The 25,716-nt window shown below is 38.7% G+C and overlaps 2 protein-coding genes across 3 annotated transcripts; one reads left to right on the top strand and one right to left on the bottom strand.

Annotated features, from left to right (window-relative positions):
- On the bottom strand, positions 1–14,782 carry Atp5pb (ATP synthase peripheral stalk-membrane subunit b). The gene is made up of 7 exons (XM_026394105.2): positions 14,648–14,782; positions 14,338–14,374; positions 7,972–8,117; positions 5,713–5,876; positions 5,202–5,327; positions 2,161–2,340; positions 1–402 (listed from the first exon to the last, which is right to left on the bottom strand). Exons 1-7 carry the CDS (start codon positions 14,685–14,687, stop codon positions 325–327), a joined length of 771 nt encoding a protein of 256 aa, XP_026249890.1. The 5' UTR covers positions 14,688–14,782; the 3' UTR covers positions 1–324.
- Positions 14,783–14,857: 75 nt separating this feature from the next.
- Positions 14,858–23,386, top strand: Wdr77 (WD repeat domain 77). Of its 2 annotated transcripts, none has more exons than XM_026394103.2 (10): positions 14,858–15,178; positions 15,427–15,612; positions 16,563–16,704; positions 16,991–17,040; positions 19,691–19,761; positions 19,851–19,905; positions 20,365–20,436; positions 20,950–21,058; positions 21,604–21,672; positions 22,306–23,386. In XM_026394103.2, exons 1-10 carry the CDS (start codon positions 15,064–15,066, stop codon positions 22,463–22,465), a joined length of 1,029 nt encoding a protein of 342 aa, XP_026249888.1. In that variant the 5' UTR covers positions 14,858–15,063; the 3' UTR covers positions 22,466–23,386. The 2 variants fall into 2 exon arrangements, with proteins under 2 accessions (XP_026249888.1, XP_026249889.1); XM_026394104.2 differs by lacking the exon at positions 22,306–23,386 and adding an exon at positions 21,986–22,184.
- Positions 23,387–25,716: the final 2,330 nt, after the last annotated feature.

Below are 25,716 nucleotides of genomic sequence, written 5' to 3'. Positions count from 1 at the left end.
TCTTGTTTTAATCGTCACTTTATTATAAGATGATGGGATTATTTATAAATTCAAATTGTTACTTGGTAATTGTTCACCAGGCAATGTTTTAATAAAAGCATATTGCTTTTTCAAAAGTGATCAAAAGAACAACTCAAAATGCAGGGTAATGATAACTATCTGACTGGCCAACAGATTTAGCTTTCTCATTAAAAGAACTTTTCTTTTATAGGAAAGGTAAACTGTAATTTCAGTAGATAGCAATAGAGAAAGATTTTGTCATGTAGACTAGTTTTCATTTATTCAGTCAATTGTGTGTAGCTGTCTCAACTGGGACAGATACATTTACATAACTGGCTGTGCTTGAGCCTTCTTTGCGAGCAGCTGGAGATCTGAAATGCACTTGGCAATTGTCTCCTTTTCCTGTGATAAAGAAAGAGAAATCTAGTTAGAACCTACATGGTAGAGTATAAATATTATAATTCTAAAAAACACCTTTCCTGTAAGACCAAAAACTCAAGATGATCCTGGTTTAATATAGTTAAGACCACTAGAAAAATTTAGAAATAAAATTAATTATTTTAATACAGAAGAGATGTAATTTATTTTAAAAGTAAATCCAGGGAGTAAATTAAAGTTCCTTGGCTCACAGCTTTTGAGTGAAATCTATAAAGAATTTGAAGACAGATACTCCTATAGTGAACTGTCCTTAATGTTGGTTTGTAACTGATCCTTGAAAAAAACAACCCAATAAGCACTAGTAATACAAAAAATGCTAAGAATGAATGAAAATAATTGTTAGTTTTCTGTTGGGAGCCACAGCCGAAAAGTGGCCCCAGCAAACTTCCAGCTGCCAGCTGATTGGCTCCTCTCCGTAATGTTCATTGGGCTGTTTCCCTGCCCTTTCAGACCACAGAGCTGCTCATTGGGGGACTCTTTTGGCTCCAGCCACGCAACCCAGCCAACCGGCCTCAAGAGCAGGAGGAGTGGGGGTTGAGAAGCTCGCTGGTGGTGGCAGTTGGGCTCTGAGGGAATTCCTGAAGAGCTAGTGTGGTGTGGAGTGTGCGTTCTAAAAATAAAGTTCGTTTCTGCTTGACAAGTGGCTTGTGAATTGTGCCCAGCCAGACTGCGGTAGTTTTCTATTTTTTTTTTTTTTTTTGTATTTTTCTTTTTTTTTAAAGGAGGGTACTGGGGACTTTATTTTTTGAGACAGGTCTCGCTCACTCAGTTACTGAGGCTGGCCTTGAACTTGCAATCTTCCTGTGTCACTGGGATCGTGGGTGTGTGCCACTGTGTCTGGCTATTTTTTCAGGTTCTTTGAATAAGCATGTATGTAACTTTTACGTAAAAACAATTTATTTAAAAATCAATAAATAAAAACAGCCCATCAAATTTTGATAGGCTTTGTTTTTGGATTGAATCTGGTACACCACACCACTGAGCTATATACCCAGTGCTTTTTTATTTTTCATTTTGAGACAGAGTTCACTAAGTTGATAAGGCTGGCCTTGAACTTGTGAAACTTGTGACTCAGCTTCCCAAGTCACTGAGATTATAGGAGTGTAACCTGAACCAGATGATGGCGTTGTTGTTCTGATTTTGTATAAGATATGTAGGACATGACCAGAAATGCCTGGTCAATATTCAGTGCTATGTATCTTGGAAAGAGGAAATCAAGTCCTAAGTAAATAAAGAACACAAACAGCAACAACAACCAACTAACAACCCCCTCCAAAAAAAAAAAAAAAAGAAAGAAAGAAAAGAAAAAACAAACAAATACGGTTTAAGCAATTAATAGAAAACATTTCTGTTCAATAGTAGAAAACATTTGTGTTCAAAATAGATGGATTAAGATTTAGCTAGAAAAATGGAAATGGAATGGAGATTGTGGAATTAGGAAATGGAAGGGGCTTATGTTACATTTTAAAGAGAAATAAAATGTTGGTTAATGCTACCTACAACCATTATTCTCAATGACCTGTGGTAAACAAACTTTGAGAAAAGGGGAAAGCCTTGGAATTTGTGCAGATACCTTCTACACCACGACCATCCAAAAATATAAATGAGACTCACCTTGCTATTTCTAAGCTAAAAGACTCCTTTTTAGCTATTCCTACCTTTAAAAAGCATTATCAGAAACTTGCTTTGAGAGATACTAGAAAAAGCTACAAAATCACATACCTGCTGTGCAGAGATGCTCTGTACCACGTGCTTCTCCACCCAGTTTACCATGTGCTCCTGTTCCTTTCGATGCATCATATTCTGCACAGAGATATGATAGTCCAGGCGATTCTTTACCTCCTTGTATACTTTATGTAGCCGTTCCCGGTAAGTAACCTCCAAGGCCATAGCAATGTTATTCTGGAGAAAAATTAAGAAATAATGAATAATGTTTGCATGTTTAAAGTAATACTTCTGCTCTGATACAGTTAGAATGTCTCTCTCCTGTTATTTTAGATATAATTATTTTAATATAACATATAGTAAAAATAATTATAACAGCATGTGGTAAAAATGTATTTATAAATGTAGGCGGTTAAGAAAAAAGTCTTCCTCAGCTCCCCCACAGGCTACCATTTTCCTTTATTTCTTGTATTCTTTCCCAGAAATATTTACTAAACTGGTATATGTACTTCACTTTTATTAGCTATGAAATGCAAGCCCACTTTAATTTTAAGTTACATTGGATTTTACCATATCAGTGTTCTATGACCCATGTAACCAAGTTCTATTAATAAATTAGGTCTTTTAATTTTTTCTCAACATATAATGCAGCAAAGATTGTACATTTGTCTTTTTACTTATGTGCAAATACTTGATTAGTCAAATAATAGCTAACCGTTTTTGAGTACGTGCCATGTTCTAAACACTTGTGTGTCAATTCAATTAAATCTTTTTTTTTTTTTTTTTTGGTCGGACACAACATCTTTATTTGTATGTGGTGCTGAGGATCAAACCCGGGCGGCACGAATGCCAGGCGAGCGGGCTACCGCTTGAGCCACATCTCCAGCCCCTCAATTAAATCTTAAACCACTTGTGGGATAGTTACTGTTATATCCATTTTAGAGAGAAAACTGAGGCAAAAAGTTAAGGAGTTTGCCCAAGGTTACAGAGCTAATAAATTGTGAAGCCAAGATCCAAATACAGGCAGTCAGGCTACAAAGTCTATCCTCTGACCACTCTCTTCCTTACTTCCTTTTATTCTTCCCGTCACTCATCCCGCCTTAGCTGCACTGACCTCCTGACCTTTTCCAGGACTATACCAAGAAAACTTCCAGGTTTAGGGCCCTTGCACTTATTTTTTCCTTCTTTCTGAAATATTATTTCCTCAGAAATTCACATAGCTTGTACCACCATTTCTTTCTGCTCAAATAGAGGCCTTTCCTGACCACCCTACAAAATAGTAACTCCCTCATCCTATAATCTCTTTTGCTTTAACACTGATTTAACAACACCTAATTTACTGTCCTTCCTGGTGCTTACTACCCATTGACATTTACATCTACTCAACTATTTCTGTTCTTCCCCAATTGGCTAGAAAATAAACTGTATAAAGTAGAAATTTTGTTTCTTTCTCCAATATATTTTCTATACCCTGCCTTAACCACCACAGTATTCACATAGGAAGAACTCAACAAATACATATTAAATGACTGTCATATGACTTATGAAAAAGCTACAAGTTCTGACTTGGTTTTTTAAAAAAAAGGCACAATCTACATATCCGTGTGTGTGTGCTGAAGCAGTATTATACATGAGACAAGAAGCATTCTCTAATTTTAACCTCAATATACATAGAAAGAGGCTTTAATATTTTCTAAGATTTTAAGACATTTATATGCTTTAGGGACCCTATTTAAAAGAATACAGATTCTTAGCCCCTAATAGAGGTTTTGATTTCATAAATCTTGGAACTGGCCCAAAGACTTACACCAACTCTGATGCAAAGGGTACTGAAACCAGACCAAAAAATTATTGACTTATATCTTTAATATTTCAGATAACTTACCCTATTTTAGCACTGCATTGTTCATTTCAAAGGTGCTTTTATAATATAAAATTTCATTGTGAGAGCATCTTTTACATATTAGGCATAAAATACAGGGCTCAACAAAAATAATGGCAAAATACTTGAATATGTTCCTTATTTTGGAAACTATAAAGATTTTGGAATCTAAATATGCTGTCAACATCATAAAAAATACCATTATTGGGCTGGGGTTGTGGCTCAGAGGAGTACTCACCTAGAACGTGTGAGGCCCTGGGTTTGATCCTCAGCACCACATAAAAATAAATAAATAAATAAAGATATTGTGGGCTGGGGATGTGGCTCAAGTGGTAGCACACTTGCCTGGCATGCGTGCGGCCTGGGTTTGATACTCAGCACCACATACAAACAAAGATGTTGTGTCTGCCAAAAACTAAAAAATAAATATTAAAATTCTCTCTCTCTCTCAAAAAAAAGTACTATTACTACCTGAATTTTCTTTGTGAATTTGAATGTAAGGTATCAGGTTTTCTTAGAGCACATATGTAAGATTTTCTTATATCAAGTTTGTAGGAAATACTTGGCCTTTCTTAGTGTATGCATTTTTTAACTAGCTGTAACTTCATGACTGTTTTCCTTTTGTGTGGAACCAAAATGTGTTCTTTTAGAACTTCTACTGTTTCTAACTTTAGATAAACTATTTAAATTATTTTTATAATAGTTTAAAATTATTTTTTGATGACAATCCTTAAACGTCTAAATGGCTGTAACTGCCAACTTCTATCCCAATCTTCTCTTTTCTAAATAAAATACGCCCAATATAGTTATTAAATTATTCCTCATTAAGAGATTGTGATTTTTCTTTTCTTTTGCGGTGTTGGGGATCAAACCTATGGCCTTAATGCATGTTAAGCAAGTGTCCCACCAATGAACATAATATCCCTAGCCCTGCGTTTCCTTGTTTTTTTTTGGGTACCGGGGATTGAACTCAGGGACACCACAAGACCACTGAGCCACATCCTCAGCCCTTTTTTGTATTTTATTTGGAGACAGGGTCTCAAATTGCTTAGCACCTCACTAAGTTGCTGAGGCTGGCTTTGAACTCGCAACCCTCCTGCCTCAGCCTTTGGAGCCATTCAATTACAGGTGTGTGCCACCGTGCCTGGTAGCTCGTTTGTTTTTTAACGCATACAAATGAATAATTTCATTTTCCTTAGAAACTAGTGAAACCTACCCTCTGGACATCAAAAAGATAGTGGCGCTTCTGAACCAGTGCCTGCTGTGACTTCTCCAACTCAATTGCATCCTGGATTTGTTTGATGGAAGCCTGCTTCACCTCTTCTAGTTGGGCAATTTTTTGCTGTAATTATGATATTAACAAAAAAGATCAGTGAAAGCACCAAGGCTTACAAAACTAGATTCATTTTATGCTTCCCCAAAGTTATACCCCTCATATGTGAAAAAAAATATGAAAAAACCCACAAAGAAACAAAAATAGGAATACATAAATTGTTAAAAAGAATTGTCCTATCATAAGAGTTACATAGTATCTTGTTGAATGAACAAAACTATGGAAAATTTAGGGAGTTTAGTAGGTTTAAAAAAATTATCTCAGATTGATAACTAATACTAACACAGATTTTTTTCTATATGTTCTTCCTCTCCATTCATATAAAAAATATCATTAGAAGGCCTTGATGTTTCTGCTATAGACTAAAATGGGAAATAAAGTTTATGATTCTTACCTCATTGAGATTATCAATAAATTCCCCAATAGAGGCACCATATTTTTTAATTACATAGACGAGTAACCCCACTATTGATATGGTAGAGAAGGTCTCTGGGGTAATCACATATATTTCTTTGGATAGAAAATACAAGATAAGCCCAGTTCCAAGCATGTAGGGTCCTAAAAGAAGAAAGAGTTATATTTAAGTATGTTAAATATTTAAATATAAATATAAATGAAGCAGGGTATAAAGATACTTCTACATTTAATTATTTGAAAGCAAAATTTAGTAATGATTTAAAATAATCATATTCAAAGACAAAACACCAAAACTGAATGGATGAAAGGACTGATGAAAGTGAGAAATAAAGTATATGAAGCACGTAGCACAATAACTTAACAAACAGGAACTATTTCTACAAAGATGTCAGGATACTTTCTTGAAGTAATATGTCCATTAAATTGTATTATTTATTGAATGGGAACATTGAACAGGACAAAGTTTATCTACTCCTTTCCTATATTTTACTAAATTGCAATCTGACATAGGAAACAAGCAAGAAACAACTAAAATGAAGTCATATGTACATAAAAGGAAGACTATCAGAATTCTGCTCAACTTCTACAACATCTAATAATAAAGTTTCAAATATAGTTATCGTTAAAACAACAAAAAAAAAAAAACAGACCAGGTTATGAGTTCTGAAAAGACACAAACCATATTTAGAACACAAACACATATGCGCCTCATAAGATGTCAAGCTAGGACACAGAGGGCTTTAGGGTAGCATTTTACAGTGTTTCTGGGCAGCACTAGTAATAACAATGTTAGGATACATTATAGGAGTAAAAGTTACAGTCTCAAATACATTTTACCTATTTCGCATACAAAGTTCCAAGTTTCTTAAAAAAAAAAAAATCCCCTTTAGTACATAAGTTTTAAATGTAAATTTGCAAGAAAGGCCTATCATATATAACATTTTAATCATCTATGGATGATCTTTTTACAATTTCAGTTAACACTAGGGTTAAAAACCACCTTTGATTTCTAATGCTCTGGTCACAACAGTACTTACTTCTTACTTACAGCAAGAAAGGCAGTGCATGTAACAGAAAGAATCCTAAACTTAATCAGACACAATAAGAAAGGCCGTATAGAAAGAAGGCTGGGCATGTGGCTCAAGCGATAACGCGCTCGCCTGGCATGCGTAGGGCGCTGGGTTCGATCCTCAGCACCACATAAAAAAATAAAGATGTTGTGTCCCCCCAAAACTAACTAAATAAATATTGAAAAATTAAAAAAAAAAAAAAAGAAGGCTGACTTAATCAGGGAACCTAGGTTCAAGAAAACAGCCTCAGCAAATTATTAGTTCTTCTAGGTAATAAAAATGTCTTCATAGAAATCCTGTAAATTCTCAAGAAATCTTGATATGTGAAGTCATATTCACTATAAAGATATAAGGTTTTGAAAGTTTCTGCTTTTTTATAAGAACTGAAAATGATGGTACAATTTGTTTTTGTATGCACACAAAATTTAGTAGTCTCTTCTGCTTTATTTGATTATATTTTTATCCATAGCTCTTTTTATTATCTGACAGTGTGCCTAGAATAGTGCTTAGCATGGAACCGGCATTCAAAAAATTTGGTATATCACAACAAATGGAAATAATGTTATAAAATTAAGTTAAAAATACCAAATAAATTCATTCCAAAGACAAGTCAGAGCACCTAAATGTCATACTAAATCACCTTCAAAATTTCTTTTTCAAAAACAACTGACCAGAATGGAAGCAGGGTATATCGAAATAGAACAGGTCAGAAATGATGGCAGAGGGGAAGAGGGAGAGAAAAATGGTTTGGAGATGGACATATTTTGGAATTATAGTAGTTATGACTTCCTGAGAATTGTGTTGTTGGAATTGAGTAAAGAACAGTATAGAGGATGATTTTTTAAGTGGATAGTGCAACATCCAATAAGAGATAACCCCAGAAGAAATGAACTTAGAAGGCAGAATCTGGAAGCATGAAGAGAGTTCTGAATAAGTTGTAAGTATCTAAGCTCCAGGAAACAGTCAAATATGCAAATGTCAGGATGAGGGTGGGGGGGAAGCAGTTTGGATGGTATTCCACTTAGTAGAGGTAAGGATAAAGTCTCATGCAAAACCTGCTTTCCTATTGACTAATAATACAAAACCAAAACTAAACAAAAAACCCAACTGACCAGATTATAGTGCTACCATCCAAATATACTATTAAACACTGGACATATGCTCACCTGTTACACCAGTTTTAGGATAAAGAAACTGGAAGAATTCCTCAGGGATCAGCCCAAGACGAACTTTTCCTCCATACTCAGGAAGAGGTGGTAGAGGAGCAAGACGTGGCTGCCCAGTATGAAAGATCCTTGTTGCCTGCAATACCCTATGGGTTAATAATTGTACAAATTTAAAACCTCTTCTTCCAAGAAAATACAATGTATGAACAATCAGCAGAAACAATGAGTGGGATCGAAGACTGAGGCAATTTCTCACTATCATAATGGGAAAAGAATGGACTAAAAATAAGAGGGTTAGGTGTGACAAGGACAATGACTTACACTCTGTAAACTTGCACCCAATACTGGAATCCCTTCTATAAGCCTCATAGATCACCCGTCTAGCACTTTGTATGTCTATTATTAAGCAGTAAAATACATAAGAAAATGGATTCTGTAGGTAAGCTCTCTGGGTTAAGATCCTAGACCTGCTACTTGACTTTTAGCAAGTAATTTTAAGCTTTTTTTAATTTTTTAAAAAATTTGTCTTAATTAGTTATACATGACAGTAAAATGCATTTATGTACTTTGATATATCATACATAGATAGGATATAGTTTCTTATTTTTCTGTACATGTTGCAGAATCATATTGGTCATGTAGTCACATATATACATACAGTAATAATGTCTATTTCATTCTACCATCTTTCCTATCCTCACATCCCCTCCTCCTAATCTAAGGTAACACTATTCTTCCCTAGTGCCCCCACCCCCCACACCTTACTGTGAATTAGCATCTGCATATTAGAGAAAACATTTGGCCTTTGGTTTTGGGGGGATTGGCTTATTTTGCTTAGCATGATATTCTCCAACGCCAACCATTTACTGGAAATGCCATAATTTTATTCTGCTTTAAAGCTGAGTAAAATTCCACTGAGCATATATACCACATTTTCTTTATCCATTCATCTATTGAGGGACACCTAGGGTTGGTTTTATAGTTTAGCTATTGTGAATTGAGCTGCTATAAACACTGATGTGGCTGCATCACTATAATATGCTGATTTGAGTTTTTTGGTATAAACCAAGGAGAGGGATAGCTGGGTCAAATGGTGGTTACATTTCCAATTTTCTGAGGAATCTCCATACTGCTTTCCATAGTGGTTGCACCAATTTGCAGTACCACCAGTAATGTATGAATATACTTTTTTTTTTTTACCACATCCTTGCTAACATTTATTGTTGCTGTATTCTTGATGATTGCCATTCTGACTGGAGTGAGATGAAAATTTAGAGTAGTTTTGATTTGCATTTCTCTAATTGCTAGAGATGATGAACACTTTCATATGTTTGTTGATCAATTATACTTCTGTGAAGTGTCTGTTCAGTTCTTCAGCCCATTTATCGATTGGGTTATTTGTGGGTTTTTTTTTTTTTTTTGGTGTTTTTTGAGATCTTTATATATGCTAGAGATTAATGCTTTATCGGAGGTGCATGTGATAAAGATTTTCTCCCATCTGTAGGCTCTCTCCTCACATTAATTGTTTACTCCTCAAAGTATTCCATGAAATAGAAAAGGAGGGAACCCTTCCAAATTCATTCTCTGAGGCTAATATCACCCTGATACCAAAACCAGACAAAGACACATCAAAGAAAGAAAACTTCAGATCAATATACCTGATGAACATAGATGCAAAAATTCTCAATAAAATTCTGGCAAATTGCACACAAAAACACATTAAAAAGATAGTGCACCAGGATCAACTGGTATTCATTGCAGGGATGCAGGGTTGGTTCAACATACAGAAATCAATAAACATAATTCTTCATATTAATAGACTTAAAATACAAGAATCATGATTATCTCAATAGATGCAGAAAAAGTATTTGACAAAATACAGCACACCTTCATGTTCAAAACACTAGAAAAACTAGGGACAGTAAGAATATACCTCAACATTGTAAAAACTATATATGCTAAACCAAAGGCCAGCATCATTCTAAATGGAGAAAAATTGAAAGCATTCCTGCTAAAAATTGGAACAAGACAAGGATGTATTCTTTCACCACTTCTATTGAACACCATTTTTGAAACTTTAGCTAGAACAATTAGACAAAACGAAGAAATTAAAGAAGAACTCCAACTACAACTATTTACTGATGACATGATTCTATATCTAGAAGATCCAAAAATTCCACCAGAAAACTTCCAGAACTAGTAAGTGAATTCAGCAAAGTAGCAGGACAAAAATCAACACCCACAAACCAAATACATACCTATTCATCAGCTATGAATTCACTGAAAGAGAAATTAGGAAAATTACTTCATTCACAATAGCCTTAAAAACAAAACAAAACAAAACAAAAACCTGGGAATCAATCTAACAAAAGAGGTGAAAGACCTTTACAATGAAAACTACAGATACTAAAGAAAGAAACTGAAGAAAGCCTCAGAAGATGGAAAGATCTCCCATGCTCCTGGATATGCAAAATTAATACTGTTAAGTAGCCATACTACTAAAATCGTTATACAGATTTAATGCAATTTCTATTAAAGTCCCAATGACATTCTTCACAGAAATAGAAAAAGCAATCATGAAATTTATTTGGAAAAATAAGAGACCCAGAATAGCTAAAGCAATCCTTAGCAAGAAATGTGAAGCAGGAAGCATCACAATAACAGACTTTAAACAATACTATAGAGCTATAGTAACAAAAACAGCATGGTATCGGCACCAAAAATATACTTGTTGACCAATGATACAGAATAGAGGACAGAGACAAACCCACATAAATATGGTTATCTCATATGACAAGGGCTCAAAAAATTTATTGGCGAAGATAGCCCTATTCAACAAATGGTGCTGGCAAAACTGGAAATCCGTATGTAGCAAAATAAAATTAAACCTCTATCTGATCCTGCACAAAAATCAACTCCAAATGGATCAAAGACTTAGGCACTAAAACAGAGACCCTGCGCCTAATAGAAGAAAAATTAGGCTCAAATCTTCACCACATTGGCCTAGGATCCGACTTCCTTAACTTTAAGCTTTTATAATCTCAGATTTCTCTTATGTAAACTGCAAAAGACAAAAACAACAAAAAAAACAACAAAAAACAAACCAAACAAACAAAAAAACAAAACCCATTAACTTATAGGGTTGTTTTGAGGAATGAGTTAATATATAATGTACTTAGACTGATGCTTAGCCAATAATAATGTTATATGTAAATAGATAGCTATTCCATGCCTGCTGTGTTGTAAGTTCCTGAACTTTGAACTTTTTGAATATTCCGTTTGTTGGGCTTTGAATCAGGAAACAATGTGTGAACTATGTAAAACAGAACTTTCAATGTTAGGCTCTAATTATGTTCACCTTTAAATTCAGTTACATCCTTGGAACTTCTATGTAAGATAATACTCATATATCTGGGTTAAATATCTCAGTTCCATCACAATCCTGACTACTTACCACAAAAAGGAATCTATACTTTTTTTAAAAAAATGAGGTATACAGAATTGAACACAATTGTTAGTATAATTGCAGCCTTCTTCCTTCTTCCCACCCCCACTTTATGAATACTATTCTTATTCCCAAGAAATATAAAGCAGCCCAAGATAAAACCTACTGGCCTGGAGACATGCTGATCTCTCCCTGTTCTCTTAGTGAGAGATAGGAGACAACTTACTGGCCCCTGAAATGGGGATGTACTGCTTTCCCTGTTCTCTCCTTGATAAGATAAAGAGACATGCCAGTTTCCCTGTTCCCCCTTTGAGACAGGAAAAGTGCCTGTCTCTGTTCCCAAGAAACAAACTTGCCTTCCACAAGATCAGGAGATGCTTACTATGTCAGTCAAGACTAAACCTGCCTCTAGCACGTAGCCATGATTCTACCTATAAAAGTAACATTCAAGGGGGTGTTGCCGCTGCTCTCTCTCGCTTGCTGCTGCTGTCCCTTTCTATGTGCAGAGCTGCCTTGTCAGGCTCCTGACAATAAATCCACTTCTTATCCCAGGTGTGTGTGATCAGTCCTACCCCACTTTTCTTCCAACAATATTCTAAATATAGCCAGTACTGGACTTGAACCATTAATCAGTAGATTTGTAAACTATTCTTATGTCCCGTGGAGAGCAATACTTCCCCACACTTAAAACCACTGACATAAATTATAGCACTGGAGAACTTGCTTTAGGTCAACACAAATCTTCTCCCCAATTGCCTGCATTAGTTGAAGGTTGTATCATCTCTTTCTCAAATTATAAGAATCCAAAATCCGATCTCTCTGCTTCTTGTTAAATATTCCTTAAATCTATCCCCTTTATATTACTGCCAATGTTTTTGAAATGCAAATTTGACTTGAAAACTCTTCAATGGGCTCTCTTCTACCTACAGAAAGTAAACTAAATATAGCATACATGACACAGTATCTGTCAAGTTTTAAACCTCATTCTCCTACCACCATCCGTATGGAAATACTTAACATTTGCCTTATGCTGCCTGGTATGCCTTTTCTTTAATGATGATTGCCAAAATCAACCAGTCTTCAGAACATCTCAAGCATATACTTTATAAAGGCATCCCCAAACCTCAGCTAACATTTATTCACTTAATCAACAAAACATTAACTGACTTTCTACTTATGCCAGGCAACAGGAACACAGCAATGAACAGACTTAAGTCCTAGTCTTCAACATTCTCATGGGGATGTGAGAAGTATGTGCATGTCGATATACAATTTCAGACAGCTATCAGTGTTGTGAAGAAAATGGAAAATGGAAGGTTAGGACATAGGAAGCAAGGGAGGAGAAAAACTTTATGGTAGGAGGTCAGATGACATTTGACAAACTGGGGAAAAGAGAGAACAACGGGCACAAAGACCTTAAGGCGAGGATGAGCTTGGTAGTTAGACAAACAGAAAGGCCTGTATAACTTTTATGCTCAGTTTGCATTTTATTTCAAGTGGAATAGGAGCTCTGAAGGTTTCAGATGGAATCTGACATAATCCCTCTAGTTAATGTAAAAATGGGTTCTACTGGGACAAGAACAGAGACACAAAGTCAGGCATGGTGGTGCACACCTGTAATTCCAGAGACCTGGGAGGCTGAGACAGACAGATCACAAGTTCGAGGCCAGCCTTAGCAACTTGGTGAGATCCTGTCTCAAAGTAAAAAATAAAAAGGGCTGAGGATGTAGCTCAGTGGTAAAGCAGCCCTGGGTTCAATCCCCAGTACAAAAAAAAAAAAAAAAAAACAAAGCTATTGAAAACAGGCTAGGTGAAAATTATGATGGTTCACACTTCAGTACTAGTGGTAATGGAAGAAGTTGTCAGTATCAAAACATAATCTGAAGGAAGAGGCTTGCTGATGTGCTGGAGATGGAGTGTTGAAAGAAAATGAAGGATGTTCTTTATATCTTTTATACACAGTTATTTAACCTATTACCTATATCACAATAATTTTTAATATGTTCTTTTTCTCTGATAAATTAGAAGTAGCATATTATAGCCAAAAGGTAGTTATCAAATTTTGCAAGCTTTAGGATTAAGTCTGGGAGTTAAAAAAGAAGACTCAAAGAAAACTGACATTTTTCTGGTGGTGCTGGGGATGGAACTTAGGGCTTCATATGGTAGGCAAGGGCTCTCCTACTGAGCTGCATCCCCAGTTCCAAACTGACATGTTTGAGGAAATGATTTTAATAATAACTCCTGCTAATATTTACTAAGCACATACTATGTGCCAAGCACTGTTTTTAGTTTCACAGGAATCAAGTCTCCTAATCCTCATAAACCACAATGTACTATTATATCTTATTACAGGTGTGCAAAATGAGATCTCACAATTACTAAGTGGTGAGCCAAGTATAACCTTTTCTACCTTAGGAACCCTCACTCTAAAGCAGTACTCATTAGCTGCCTCTATGCCTAGATTGCCCGAGAGTTCAGCCTTACACGTTACTGCACTTATGGTTATGGAGCGGAAACATTTACTGAATCAATTAATGATTTCTCTGATTCTTAGGATCCAGCAGTAAAAGCAGGAATCGCGGGGGGAGGGGGCACTGAAAGCAACACGATTCACTTTCTTAATTTGGCTTGGGTACACTCTATTTAGGCTGTGGCAGCTATGTGTAGCTGAAGGTCATAGGGAGAGGGGCGGGGCATAGAAGACATCAAAACCAGTTTCTGGTCTAGTAAGATACTTATTCTCTTAAAGTCTTTGTCATTAGGTGATATGATAATGTTCCTGGCAGTTACAGGAACATGTTTGAAGTGTCTCAAAATTATGCAAAAAGGTAACATCTGACCTAAAGCTAAGAGGAAGAAACAGAGAATGGAACGAGGTGGTAAACAAGGGCAAAAGGGAGAACTACACTCCTCATACTTACCCTGGTCCTAGGACTGCTGCATTCTTGAGACAGGGGGCTGCAGATACAGAAGATGCAGGTAAGCAAAGTCAATATGAAATTTAGTTTGCCCCGTGCTCAGTCTCCGAGAGGCCGGAACACTACAAGCCGTGCACCATTTTCCAGTGCCCCGAGACCCTGTGCCCTCTTCCCCGTGCCGTGCCGCGATTACTCCCCTCTCAGGCCCAAATGTCGCTCCGCTTTTCTCACCCACTTTCCCCCTCCCTGTGACCTCTAGACACTCTTCTTTCCAATTACCCCGCTAGCCCAGACCCGGGTCTACACCCCTCACCTGCTTTGGCGGCGGCAGAAAGTACCACCCGGGAGAGCATGGTCACCAAAAGTCCCCGCACCAGGCTTCGTGTCCCTGTGACCCCAAGCAGAGACTGTCAGGGGCAGGAGGAAGATGGCCGCTTACAAGTCTCGCGAGAAGAGAATATCGCGCCCTCTTCAGCTTTCCTCCGGCGATTTCCCCCCCCCCCGCCCTTCTTCTTCTCGCGAGAATAGGTACAATGCTCTGAGAACCTGTAGCAGGAGGGCGGCCGACCGAAAGAAGGATGCAAGTATAGAAGCAATTCTCGCGAGAAGTAGAGTTGCCGTCGCTTCCAGAGGGGCGGAGGCCCGGAGGTGCACCACGTGTGGGTTGCTGCTCTAGCTGAATCGCGGAGACTTACAGTTTGGGTTTAGGTTGGATTTGGAACCGTGGAGATGCGAAAGGAAACGCCGCCCCCCCTAGTAGCCCCGGCTGCCCGGGAGTGGAACCTTCCCCCTAATGCGCCCGCCTGTATGGAACGGCAGTTGGAGGCTGCGCGGTACCGGTCTGGTGAGCCGAGATCCCGGGCCTGGGAGCTCCCACGCCCCGGCCCCGGGGCGCCCCACCCTGGACTGACCCTCCCATCCCGCCCCGTCCCACGTGCCGTCCTGATCCTTGCTTTGCGCCATCGAAGTGTCCCAACCCCGCCCCACAGTCCCGAGCTCCGATCCAGACCCTGCCCGCGTGCTGTTCTGTGCGGTCACCATGGAGACGAGCCCATCCACCCCTGTCACGCTGACAGATTGTACCCCCCCTAGATGGGGCGCTTCTGCTCGGGGCCTCCAGCCTGAGTGGCCGCTGCTGGGCTGGCTCCCTCTGGCTTTTCAAGGACCCGTGTGCTGCCCCCAACGAAGGCTTCTGCTCCGCTGGAGTCCAGACGGAGGCCGGAGTGGCCGACCTCACTTGGGTCGGGGAGAGAGGTATCCTCGTGGCTTCTGATTCAGGTGAGGTCATTCCCTTTATCTTCCCCACCACGCCCCGCCCAGATGGAATGTAGGCTTAGGGTCCAGCTGGGATCAATCTTTGATTTCCCCTTACTCAGTGCTTGGAGGAGCTGACAGTGTTGCTCCAGACGCGAACTAGGTGAAAAGCAGCTAAGAATGTTGTTCCAAACGCGAACTCTAGTGTAGATGAAAAGTATGTTTTTCCAGTTCTAAAATTGCCTGATGGGGGTTCCTAGAAAAATCCATAATAAAATTAAGAAACAGTTTGTAATCTCTCTGACTTCCGCAGCCCAGACCAAGGATAATCTTGATTTTGAAGATGGTGCTGAAGTCAGACTGTCATCCCATTTCTTCCCTTTTTCTTTTACTTCTCTCCATTCGGCAGTTTTGTTTTGAATGTCAGCCTCAGCAATGGAGGGGTTGGCATTTAAAAAACGCCACATTTAGAAGTTGGCAGGCATTGATCAAATGTAAAAGTAGGACACTAAAGATCGAGCATCTCTGACAGTTGAACTTGAATATGAAGACTGCATGACATTTATTGAAATAGTTCAGCAAATATTAGTGTCTGATTAATTGGGAAGGGTTAACATCAGTGGACTGTGTAGACAATTATGTAGACTTCATCCTGGAAACTGATTTTCCAGTGTTCTCTCACTGGAAGGAGAAGAGTGGATTTCAAAGACTAGTTCAGCATTCCCTGCCTTTTTCTAGCAGCTCTCCCCACATAGTTGACTAGGCTGTTATTTGCAAAACAGAAAGGCAGGATAAAACCAAATGACCTGGAAGTTGGCTAGCTAAGTCCTCAATGTGAACTTTGCTATTATAGGAATAACTTTGTTAGTTTAGTGACAATGGCTGCTTGAATCCTAGATGTGAATTACTGTCTTTGTATGATCCAAGCTCATGTATCCTCACCCCTTCATCTCACCCAACTCCATCCCCAACAGGTGCTGTTGAATTGTGGGAGCTGGATGAGAATGAGACACTTATTGTCAGCAAGTTCTGCAAGTATGAGCATGATGACATTGTGTCTTCAGTCAGTGTCCTGAGCTCTGGCACACAAGCTGTCAGTGGTAGCAAAGACTTCTGGTGGGTCTCAGTTCTCATCATTCCTGTTTCTTAAGCTTCCTTTGGGTGTCTTTAGTGTCCTCTTAATCTCATTAAGTAATGTTTGGCGCTCAATATAAGAACCCAATGACTAATTTGTAGCATGTTTATAAGATTTCCTTAGAGATTTGACAATCTGTTGTAAATAGACAATGGTGGGAATCCAGGAGGCAAAGAAATGGGACATGTTGGGTAAAGGAAGTTCATATTTGCATTGATAGTATATGTCAAGATTAAGTTTCTGTTTTCTGTTTCTTTTGCTTTTTAGCATCAAGATTTGGGACCTTGCTCAGCAGATAGTTTTGAATTCATATCGAGGTATGTATTGCTTCCTTGCCTGGTCTTAGCTGTCTTGTTTTTATTCAATCATTTGGGATCTTTAAACTTTGCTTAGATATTAGGATGATTTTTGTTTTTCTGCCTGATAGCTTTTTTCCTAAAACTGTAGTCAGTCTTCAGGACCTACTCCATATCTCTTTCTCAATTACCTTATTTCTGTTACTACATAGCTACATAAGGTTCACATTCTGTCCTCTTCTACTCCTCCTATTTCCCCACTATCAGCTGTTCACCAAGGTCTTTTGAGTCTTTTTCAATTTGGTCAATTACCTTCTTATCCATCTTTTATGCCCGATTCAGTTTTAGGCTTTGCCTTCTACAAATGGTGGTTCATCTCTCCATCTATAATCTTTGGCTTATCGGTCCTTTATTGTTTTCTTGCAGATTGAAGTCCCATTTTCTTGTTGGGACATTCAGGCCCTTTTGCTGTCATTCTTCCTTCCAGAATACTGCAGTAGCTTAATTCAGGTGTAGTAGACTCTTGACACTCTCATGGAATAAGCCCTGAGATTTTAAATATTGAATTTTTTTGAATATTCATGTCCATAAATAGTCTGCTTTCTGGAGTGTGCCATTAATGTGTGTGCTGTTCTTTAATGTTGCTCTTTTTTATTAACAGTGTTAGCAGTTGACTTTGTTTGGTTAGCCATTTTTTAAAATTGTTTTTTAGTTATAGGTGGGCACAGTATCTTTATTTTATTTTTATGGGGTATTAAGGATCAAAGCCAGTGCCTCACCCGTGCTAGGTGAGTACTCTACCTCTGAGCTACAACCCCAGCCCCAGGTAGCCCTTCTTTATAAAATAACAGCTAGAGCTTTGATATATGTTTGGCTATGAATTTAGAATCATTGTAGTTCTTTCAAGGGCTTAATTCCTTTACCTTCTACTTCTAGTTTCTACGTGCTTAATTCAGCATGGGCCCAAATAAAATCCTGTACTTGAAAATAGTGATAGGTAGTCAAACAATAAGTGTTAGTGCTTAAAATCTCCTATACTTTTTTTTTTTTTAGTACCAGAGATTGAACCTGTGGCACTTAACCACTGAGCCACATCTTCAGCCCTTTTTGTTTTTTTCATTTTGAGGCAGGGTCTTGCTAAGTTGCTGAGGCTGACCTTGAACTTGGGATCCTGATCCCCCTGTCAGCCTCCTGAGCTGGAATTACAGGCCTGTGCTACAATGCCCGAATTGCTTTTTATTTCTTGAATATATGGTATATTCTTGGTTAATTCTAACTTTTGGGGGGCACATTCCCCATTTCATCTTCTTCATCAGTACTTTGTGTTTATGTCTTATTCCCCCGTGAATTCCAAGTCCTTTGAGGTAGAGGAATCATATATTCTTCATCTTTTGTATATTGCCATGGTGTTTGTCCAGAGCTTTGCTTTTTTTCAAGTGAGCATATATTCCTTTTCTGACTTAACCATCCTATTGTCTTTCCATGAGTTCTAGGGCTAGGAAACAACTATGGAAGGTAGTTTAATCCTTGAGACGAGGCTACATTCAGACTACCTTGGAAATTCTGGTTGAATGACTTTAGATATGGTAGTTTTTACAATCTCTAGTTAACAAGTAGCAATGATTTGAAAATTTTTCTGCATGTAGATCTCTTAATAAGATTAAAAGCTACACTTCCTTATATATTTTTTAAATTGATACCTAGAAGATTTTGAGTTTTTAAGTAGTTGCAAAGAAGGTAATTTCTGGCATATGATTTATTGTATGCTTATTCCAAACATAGATTTGTCAAAATTTTGGATTTGCAGAGTAAACTCATTTATGTAAAACATCTATCAAATAACCTAATGGCAAAAAACAATCTGCATTGTTAAATCAGTTGGCCAAATTCAACTTCATTTTCTATCAGAAAAAGTCTGACTTCATTTATAAATAGAGAAGCTTATTAAATGTGTCTTTATGACAACCATCTATCTTATTTTTCATTTCTCATTATTAGAAACAGGGAGATAAGTTAAAACTTGTGGTGTAGCTGAAACAAGATCAGTCCCCTTTACTGAATTTTACCTAGATACTTTTTTTGTTCTTTGGCTCTTAGGGAAAATTTCCTTTTGACACTTAGTTTGGGACTCTTATTAGATTTTTATACACCTGAGCATTGTACCATGGGAAGATTTGGGCTGGGCAAGAGGTATATGTTCCTTTTATAAATTGTTTGGAGGGTGATTTTGAAAGTACAGACAGTTCAATTTTAGGAAAGAAAACATGGGAGGAATTGATTTGCTTAAAACTCTCAGCATCCACAACTGCCTTGAAAGTTTTTGTATATTACTCGAGGTATGTGTATTCCAGTATGAAAACTGCTTTCCTGGAATTATTTAGCTCCTACATTCATGATATTCTAATTGAGAATGCCTTCACTGTTCTTACCAAGGCTCTAATTTCTCCTTCGTCATCTTTACTAATTCACTTTTCTTCTGGCTCTTTTAGGTTGTATAATTTATCAACCTTTTCTCTTAGATTTGTCTAATCTGTAAGCCCCCACAAAAATGTTAAATTGGATCATGAGACCAGGTCTGTTTTTCACACCCTCTTGCCCCTTGATTTTATCTAGGCTGGCCTTGTAATATTCCCTGTCTCTTCTCTGTCATGTATCTCTCTGTCCTTTACAGCTCATGCTGGACAGGTCACCTGTGTTGCTGCCTCTCCCCACAAGGACTCCATGTTTCTTTCCTGCAGTGAGGTGAGATATAACCTCTTTCCTCCAACCACAACCTGTCCAACAGCTGCTTCTTTAGATTCTGAAGCCTTTTTTTCGGTTTCTTCTCCTAGGATAATAGGATTTTACTATGGGATACCCGCTCTCCCAAGCCAGCATCACAGATAGGTGAGTCTGAGAGCCAGAGGTGGGAGGCTGGGCCTAGAAAGCTACCTGGAAGAGCCTTTTTTTTTTTTTTTTTTGCCAGAATCAAAGCAAAGTTTCTAGGTACTCAGTCACAGTGACATAGTGATATGATCTCCTTTCTTGCTGGGGCTCTGCTAACTTCATTCTGTGCAATGAGTATCAAGAAGGGCTGGTTCCTGGGTGGGCAATTTACTCTGCAAAGCTGAACAAAGAGGCTAGAATTGTTATTTTATGCATTCTGCTTGAAACTTTCCTGTGACTCATGCCCACAAACAGCAGAAAACTGATGGATAAATATAGGTTATTAGATTCAAGGAAGAGGACATGACTGCATAAGGGATTGGGAAAAAGAAAAATAGTGCTCCTGGGATTTAGAGTGACTGCTTTGAGAAATTGTTTCTTCTGAATTCTGTTCCAAACCTCTCTTCTCATTTTTTGCAGGTTGCAATGCCCCTGGCTACCTTCCTACCTCCCTGGCTTGGCATCCTCAACAAAGTGAAGTCTTTGTCTTTGGTAAGGCAGCGTGCTGGATTGCATATTGACTCTGGGAAGGGGAGGATGAGGAAGAGCTAATCCATGTTGCACGTACTCTTGCTACATGATGTCACTGATTCATTTGGATACTAGATAAATTGTGCTCATTTTAGTTTAACCTTGGAGATGATGATTTTTTTCCCCAGTTGATTGGATTCCTGATTACTCTGGCTCCCCTATTCTGGGCATGGCTAGAAATTAGCCACAAAGTGAGTGGATTGCTAGGTAGTGTATTTTGTTCTACTGTGGGTGGTATGGTGCTGTGATGGGAAGGAGGCTTGCATATTGTAACAATTTGGGACTAAAATCATAACTACTTCATCTTAATTTTTTATGGCCAGCCAGTGACTTATTGTTTCCACTTTGCTAAAGAGGAAACCAATGCTCAGAGTGGTTAACTTATTCAAGCGTGAGAAAGTAGGATTCAAATCTCGTTCTGGCTCACCCCAAAGTCCATACTTTTAATCACTTGTGACATGCTCTCTTATATAGGTGATGAGAATGGGACTGTCTCCCTTGTGGACACCAAAAATGCAAGCTGTTCCCTCAGCTCAGCGGTGCACTCCCAGTGTGTCACTGGGCTGGTCTTCTCCCCACACAGGTACTGTTCTTTGTCATCAGAGGTCTGGTGGATATGAACGGGCTGGTGAGGGGGGTGTGGGGGATGCGTATGTTGGCAAAGCATTAGAAGATATGATTGTTCTGTAAGGTAGGCTGTGCTCTAGCTGAGTTTTCCAAGTATCAAAGATCTCTTGAGACTGTAGTTGCTTATTTGGGTTGTACAGACTGTAGGTTCCTTATTTGGGTTTTCTGAAAATGGCTGAAATATGATCTCATTCTTGCTCAACACCCAAAATGATTAAAATTTTGGGGTTCTAGGACTGTGTGGTTGAAAAAGCCTGGGTTCTTGCTAAAACAGTAGAAGGACCAGATGGGATGGTTCATTGCCAGGATGATTGTGAACCCTGGTTTTGCTCCAATTCCCTTATCTTTCCCTGGAACTTGGTAGTGAGACTTTAACCAAGAGTGAGAATCAGGCTGCCTTCTCCTCTGGGTCAGTTTACAGTTGGCTGGGACCAGCCCATTTGGGGCTTTGTCTTAGAGTTGTGGACTTTACTTTTCATGTCCTTCTGTGCCCTCTCCTAGTATTCCCTTCCTGGCTTCTCTCAGTGAAGACTGCTCACTTGCTGTGCTGGATTCAAGCCTTTCCGAAGTGTAAGTGTAACAGGAGGGCTACACATCTGGGAGGAGGAACAATGGACAAGGAGGTCCTTTTTCTCTTTTAAAAAGTGCATTGCCTCTTTGGAGGGATTTTTCTCCATCTGTATTTGAGGGTCCTTGGTGCTGGAAGCAGGCAGACTATAGACCACCTCTCTAGTCCTGGGCTGATTCACCACCAGCTGTGTCCCTGATAGAGGACTATGGGTGGTGGGTGGGATTTCTAAGTAGCATTCCAGCCCTCTCCCACAGTGGGGCAGTCTACCCTTTTCACATGGAGAATGTGGATATGAAATGCATCCTGCTCTAGGGTAAAAGGCACTGGACAGATGATCTGAGTTGTACATCCCTCTTTGCCGTGATTTGCTGCCTAACGCTGGCCCACATCACTACCTCGCTCTATCCACCATTTCTTCATCTCTGAAAATAGAGGACTGGATTGGATGACTGATGACATCCACTGTGGATAGCTACACTACTCTCCTGATGATGAGGCCATACAGATGGTGAAATGTATCTAATACATCAAAAAATGTGCCCTGGGTGTTGGGTTCTCTTTCTTCTTCAGGTCTGCTTTTTCTTCTTGTTTCAACCATGTTAAACATTTCCCCCCACTTTTCTTTGTTCTAGGTTTAGAAGCCGAGCCCACAGAGATTTTGTGAGAGATGCTACTTGGTCTCCGCTCAATCACTCCCTCCTCACCACAGTGGGCTGGGACCATCAGGTCATCCACCATATTGTGCCAACAGAACCTCTCCCAGCCCCTGGATCTGAAAGTGTTGCTGAGTAGATTGGATTTAAGAAAGAAAGTAAACCTAAGAACCCACTCCTTTGCCTCTGACCCCTCCGTTTGTGAGACAACAGAGGAGCCTTGGATGTTATACCCTAGATCTGTGTAGTTCATAGGCATTGTTTCTCAGTGTGAAGGAGGCTGGATTTTGGTATCCTATAGTCACAGGAAGGAAAAACTTTCTTGCAAGTGGATATATATGTGTACTTCAGTGTACATGAAGATCTATAGTTTTTGGTTCTGGGGGAGACTAAAAAGAATTGATTTCCATCTTTCTCAAGCACATCTCTCCCCACAAAAAAAAATCGACAAAAGGATTTTATGCTTCCCGTGTAGTTTTCTATGAATTGGCTGTGTCTGAGTCGGGTATGGGATGTGGGCATCCCTGGGTTCTTGTAAGCTCTTAGGCTACTTAAAGATAGGTACAGCTTTAAATTTTTTTTAATGGAGCTTGATTTACCATTATTACGGGAAATGCTTCCATTTGCAAAAATCCAGCCCAACTACTTGACAAAGAGATAGGATACACTCACCGCAGTTTTGCACAGCTCCTTGCCATTAAACTGAATTGAAGTCCATTTTTAATGGCTGAATAAAGAGTTTGGCTAGTGCTGGTATAATGCCTCCCTGACCCCCATGGCTTTGTGTTTATGAAATATAAGTGTTTTTCTGGCATAGCTTCACAGAGCAAAGTTTAGGGTGGTGGAGAGCTTAAATCATTTCCATGAAGTTAGAAAACTGACATAGACTCTTACAGGGACATCTTTGTCACCTTTGCTACCCCAAAAAACAGCCTGAGGACTGACCTTTCTCTGGACATAGGAAGTCTGCTATATTTGTAGATTCCTAAAATTTTGCAATCCAGCATCAGGGAGAGAATTAGGAATATCGATTGATTAAATAAAGAGTTTAGGCATTGTTTGCCTGTCTTTTTTGAAGCTTTTATGTTATCTGCACTTAGACACATTTCCACTTCTGTGAATTATCAGTGTCAGCTTAGCCCACAGCTCTTTCTCTGCTTCCTCAGTTCCCAGAATAGTTACTTAGAGATGAAGGTGTTTCTTTACTCCTTGGGTTGGATTTAACTGGCCACTGCCATTTAAAATCAGATAAATTACTGATTGTATTGAAACAAAATATAATCAATTATATACTTAGGAACTTTGCAAGTTTAAATTAGGGAAGATCATGTAAAACTGGGGCAGTTTGAATATGGGCAAAATATTTCTAAGTAAAGCTTCTGTATTTCATTCTTGCTAATCCTGAACTCTCTGTTCTCATGGGAATGTGTAGTCATGTGATCTCCCAGAGTTAGGGAAGGGAAAGAATACATTCTTCATTGTTCTATTACTTCCTGGGGAGGAGTAGGATGATTAACTGGAATTAAGTTCTGCTTCTCCTTTGTGACCTTTTTTTTTTTTTTTAAACAAACCAGCTCCTTAAACTTGGAGATAATGATAATTCTTGCTAACCATAAAATCTGTAAGAATTTATGTTTAAGAGTCCAATTAGAACCAGTCAGCAGATAAAGCTTAAATTCTGTGGTTACTTAGAGGAAATAAGGAAGGGGCATAACATGGGCATTATATTTTCAGGATTCTTTTCCTCTTAAGAATAGTGGAGGAAAAAACTTAAGTGAAAGAGATGAGACTCCACGGAAATGTGTGTATGTGTTAAGGTGGATAAAACAGCATTTCAGAAGGAAAAGTTTTACAAGAGAAAAACATCTTTGGCTTCAGATGTATCTGTGCTGATGAGAGCAATTCACTTCTATTAATGATTGCCACAAGACATGAAAACATAATCAAAGTAACGCAGGAGGGACCAGCACAATTTTCAATGTATGTTATGGTGAGCCAAGAAGATAGTTCAAAATAGAAGGTGACCTCAAAATAATCAGGAATATGATGTCATTTGGGGCAATTGTCCATTAGGTCTTTGTCATGGGAAGAGTTTCAGTAGAGTGAGCATGGAATTTGCCTACAACAGGGAGCAATGGAATTGCTTTGTTTAAAAGCATACAAACACCCTGATCTTGGGGAGAGGGTGCAGGATTACCCTTCTTCCCTATCTAGGCTGAGTAATCTTGTCCTGAGGACACCCACCACATGAAGTAGAAATCTCCAAAATTAATAAGTGAATTTTGACCCCTGTTAGGCACAAGGTGGTGGTGGTGGGAGATGTTGCCTTTAAATCACCTCTTTGTCCTTGGGTGTTCACCCACCACATGAAATAGAAATCTCCAAAATTAACCAGTGAGTTGTAACCCTAGTCAGGCACATGGTAGGGTCAAGGGGAGTGTAGCCTTTGAATCACCTCTTGAAAAGCTCTTCTGTTCTCCCTGATAGGTAGAATGGCAGACTCTGGGACAGGTGTCCCCAGTGTATTTCCTTCAGTAGCAAAGCAATAAAACTACTGTTATTCCTTTTTCTTTAAAAAAAAAAAAAAATCACACACAAAGGAAAATGTCTTGCATTTAATTTCACTGATTCAAATTTTTGAATGTGAAAGTGAATCCATTCAATTTAATTATTCTGAAGTCCACTATTAGCCTAATCCACTATTCCACTGCTGATTTCTGGCAAGGACTACTCAAGGCTCACTCCTTGAGTAATACTTGGAACCAAAGAACACTGGAGAAGGTTTACCCAGATTTAGCTGGTGTCAGACATTGGGCTGATTCTCAGGGATCTCACTAGCTTCAGGGAATGTAACGAGTTCACAATCACATTATAGCATCAGAAACACCCAAGCTCTAATTGCTGGAACCTCTAGTCATGTTTCCTCAGGACAGCATGTTAGAAAGGAAGGAGATATGGGTGTTAGGGAACAAATGTCAATGGTGGGAACACAGTTCTGTAAACTGGGCTTACTGTGCTGGTCCCCCACATGTTTTCTTTTGCAAGAAGCAATTTATCTGCAGCCCTGCCTGGCTTAAGTGAACAGGATATGTTACATTCCTCAGCAAACTACCTGTTAGCCATAGGAGAAATACAGGCTGAAATGTCAATAAGAGGAACCAAGTTAACCTGAAGGGGGAGACTTTTTGTGACTTTTTTTTTTTTTTAAACAAACCAGCTCCTTAAACTTGGAGATAATGATAATTCTTGCTAACCATAAAATCTGTAAGAATTTATGTTTAAGAGTCCAATTAGAACCAGTCAGCAGATAAAGCTTAAATTCTGTGGTTACTTAGAGGAAATAAGGAAGGGGCATAACATGGGCATTATATTTTCAGGATTCTTTTCCTC

Source organism: Urocitellus parryii, chromosome 11 (assembly GCF_045843805.1).
Source record: "Urocitellus parryii isolate mUroPar1 chromosome 11, mUroPar1.hap1, whole genome shotgun sequence".
Taxonomy (NCBI): domain Eukaryota; kingdom Metazoa; phylum Chordata; class Mammalia; order Rodentia; family Sciuridae; genus Urocitellus; species Urocitellus parryii.
Note: the sequence above shows the minus strand (reverse complement) of the source record. Positions and strands in the feature narration are given on the sequence as shown.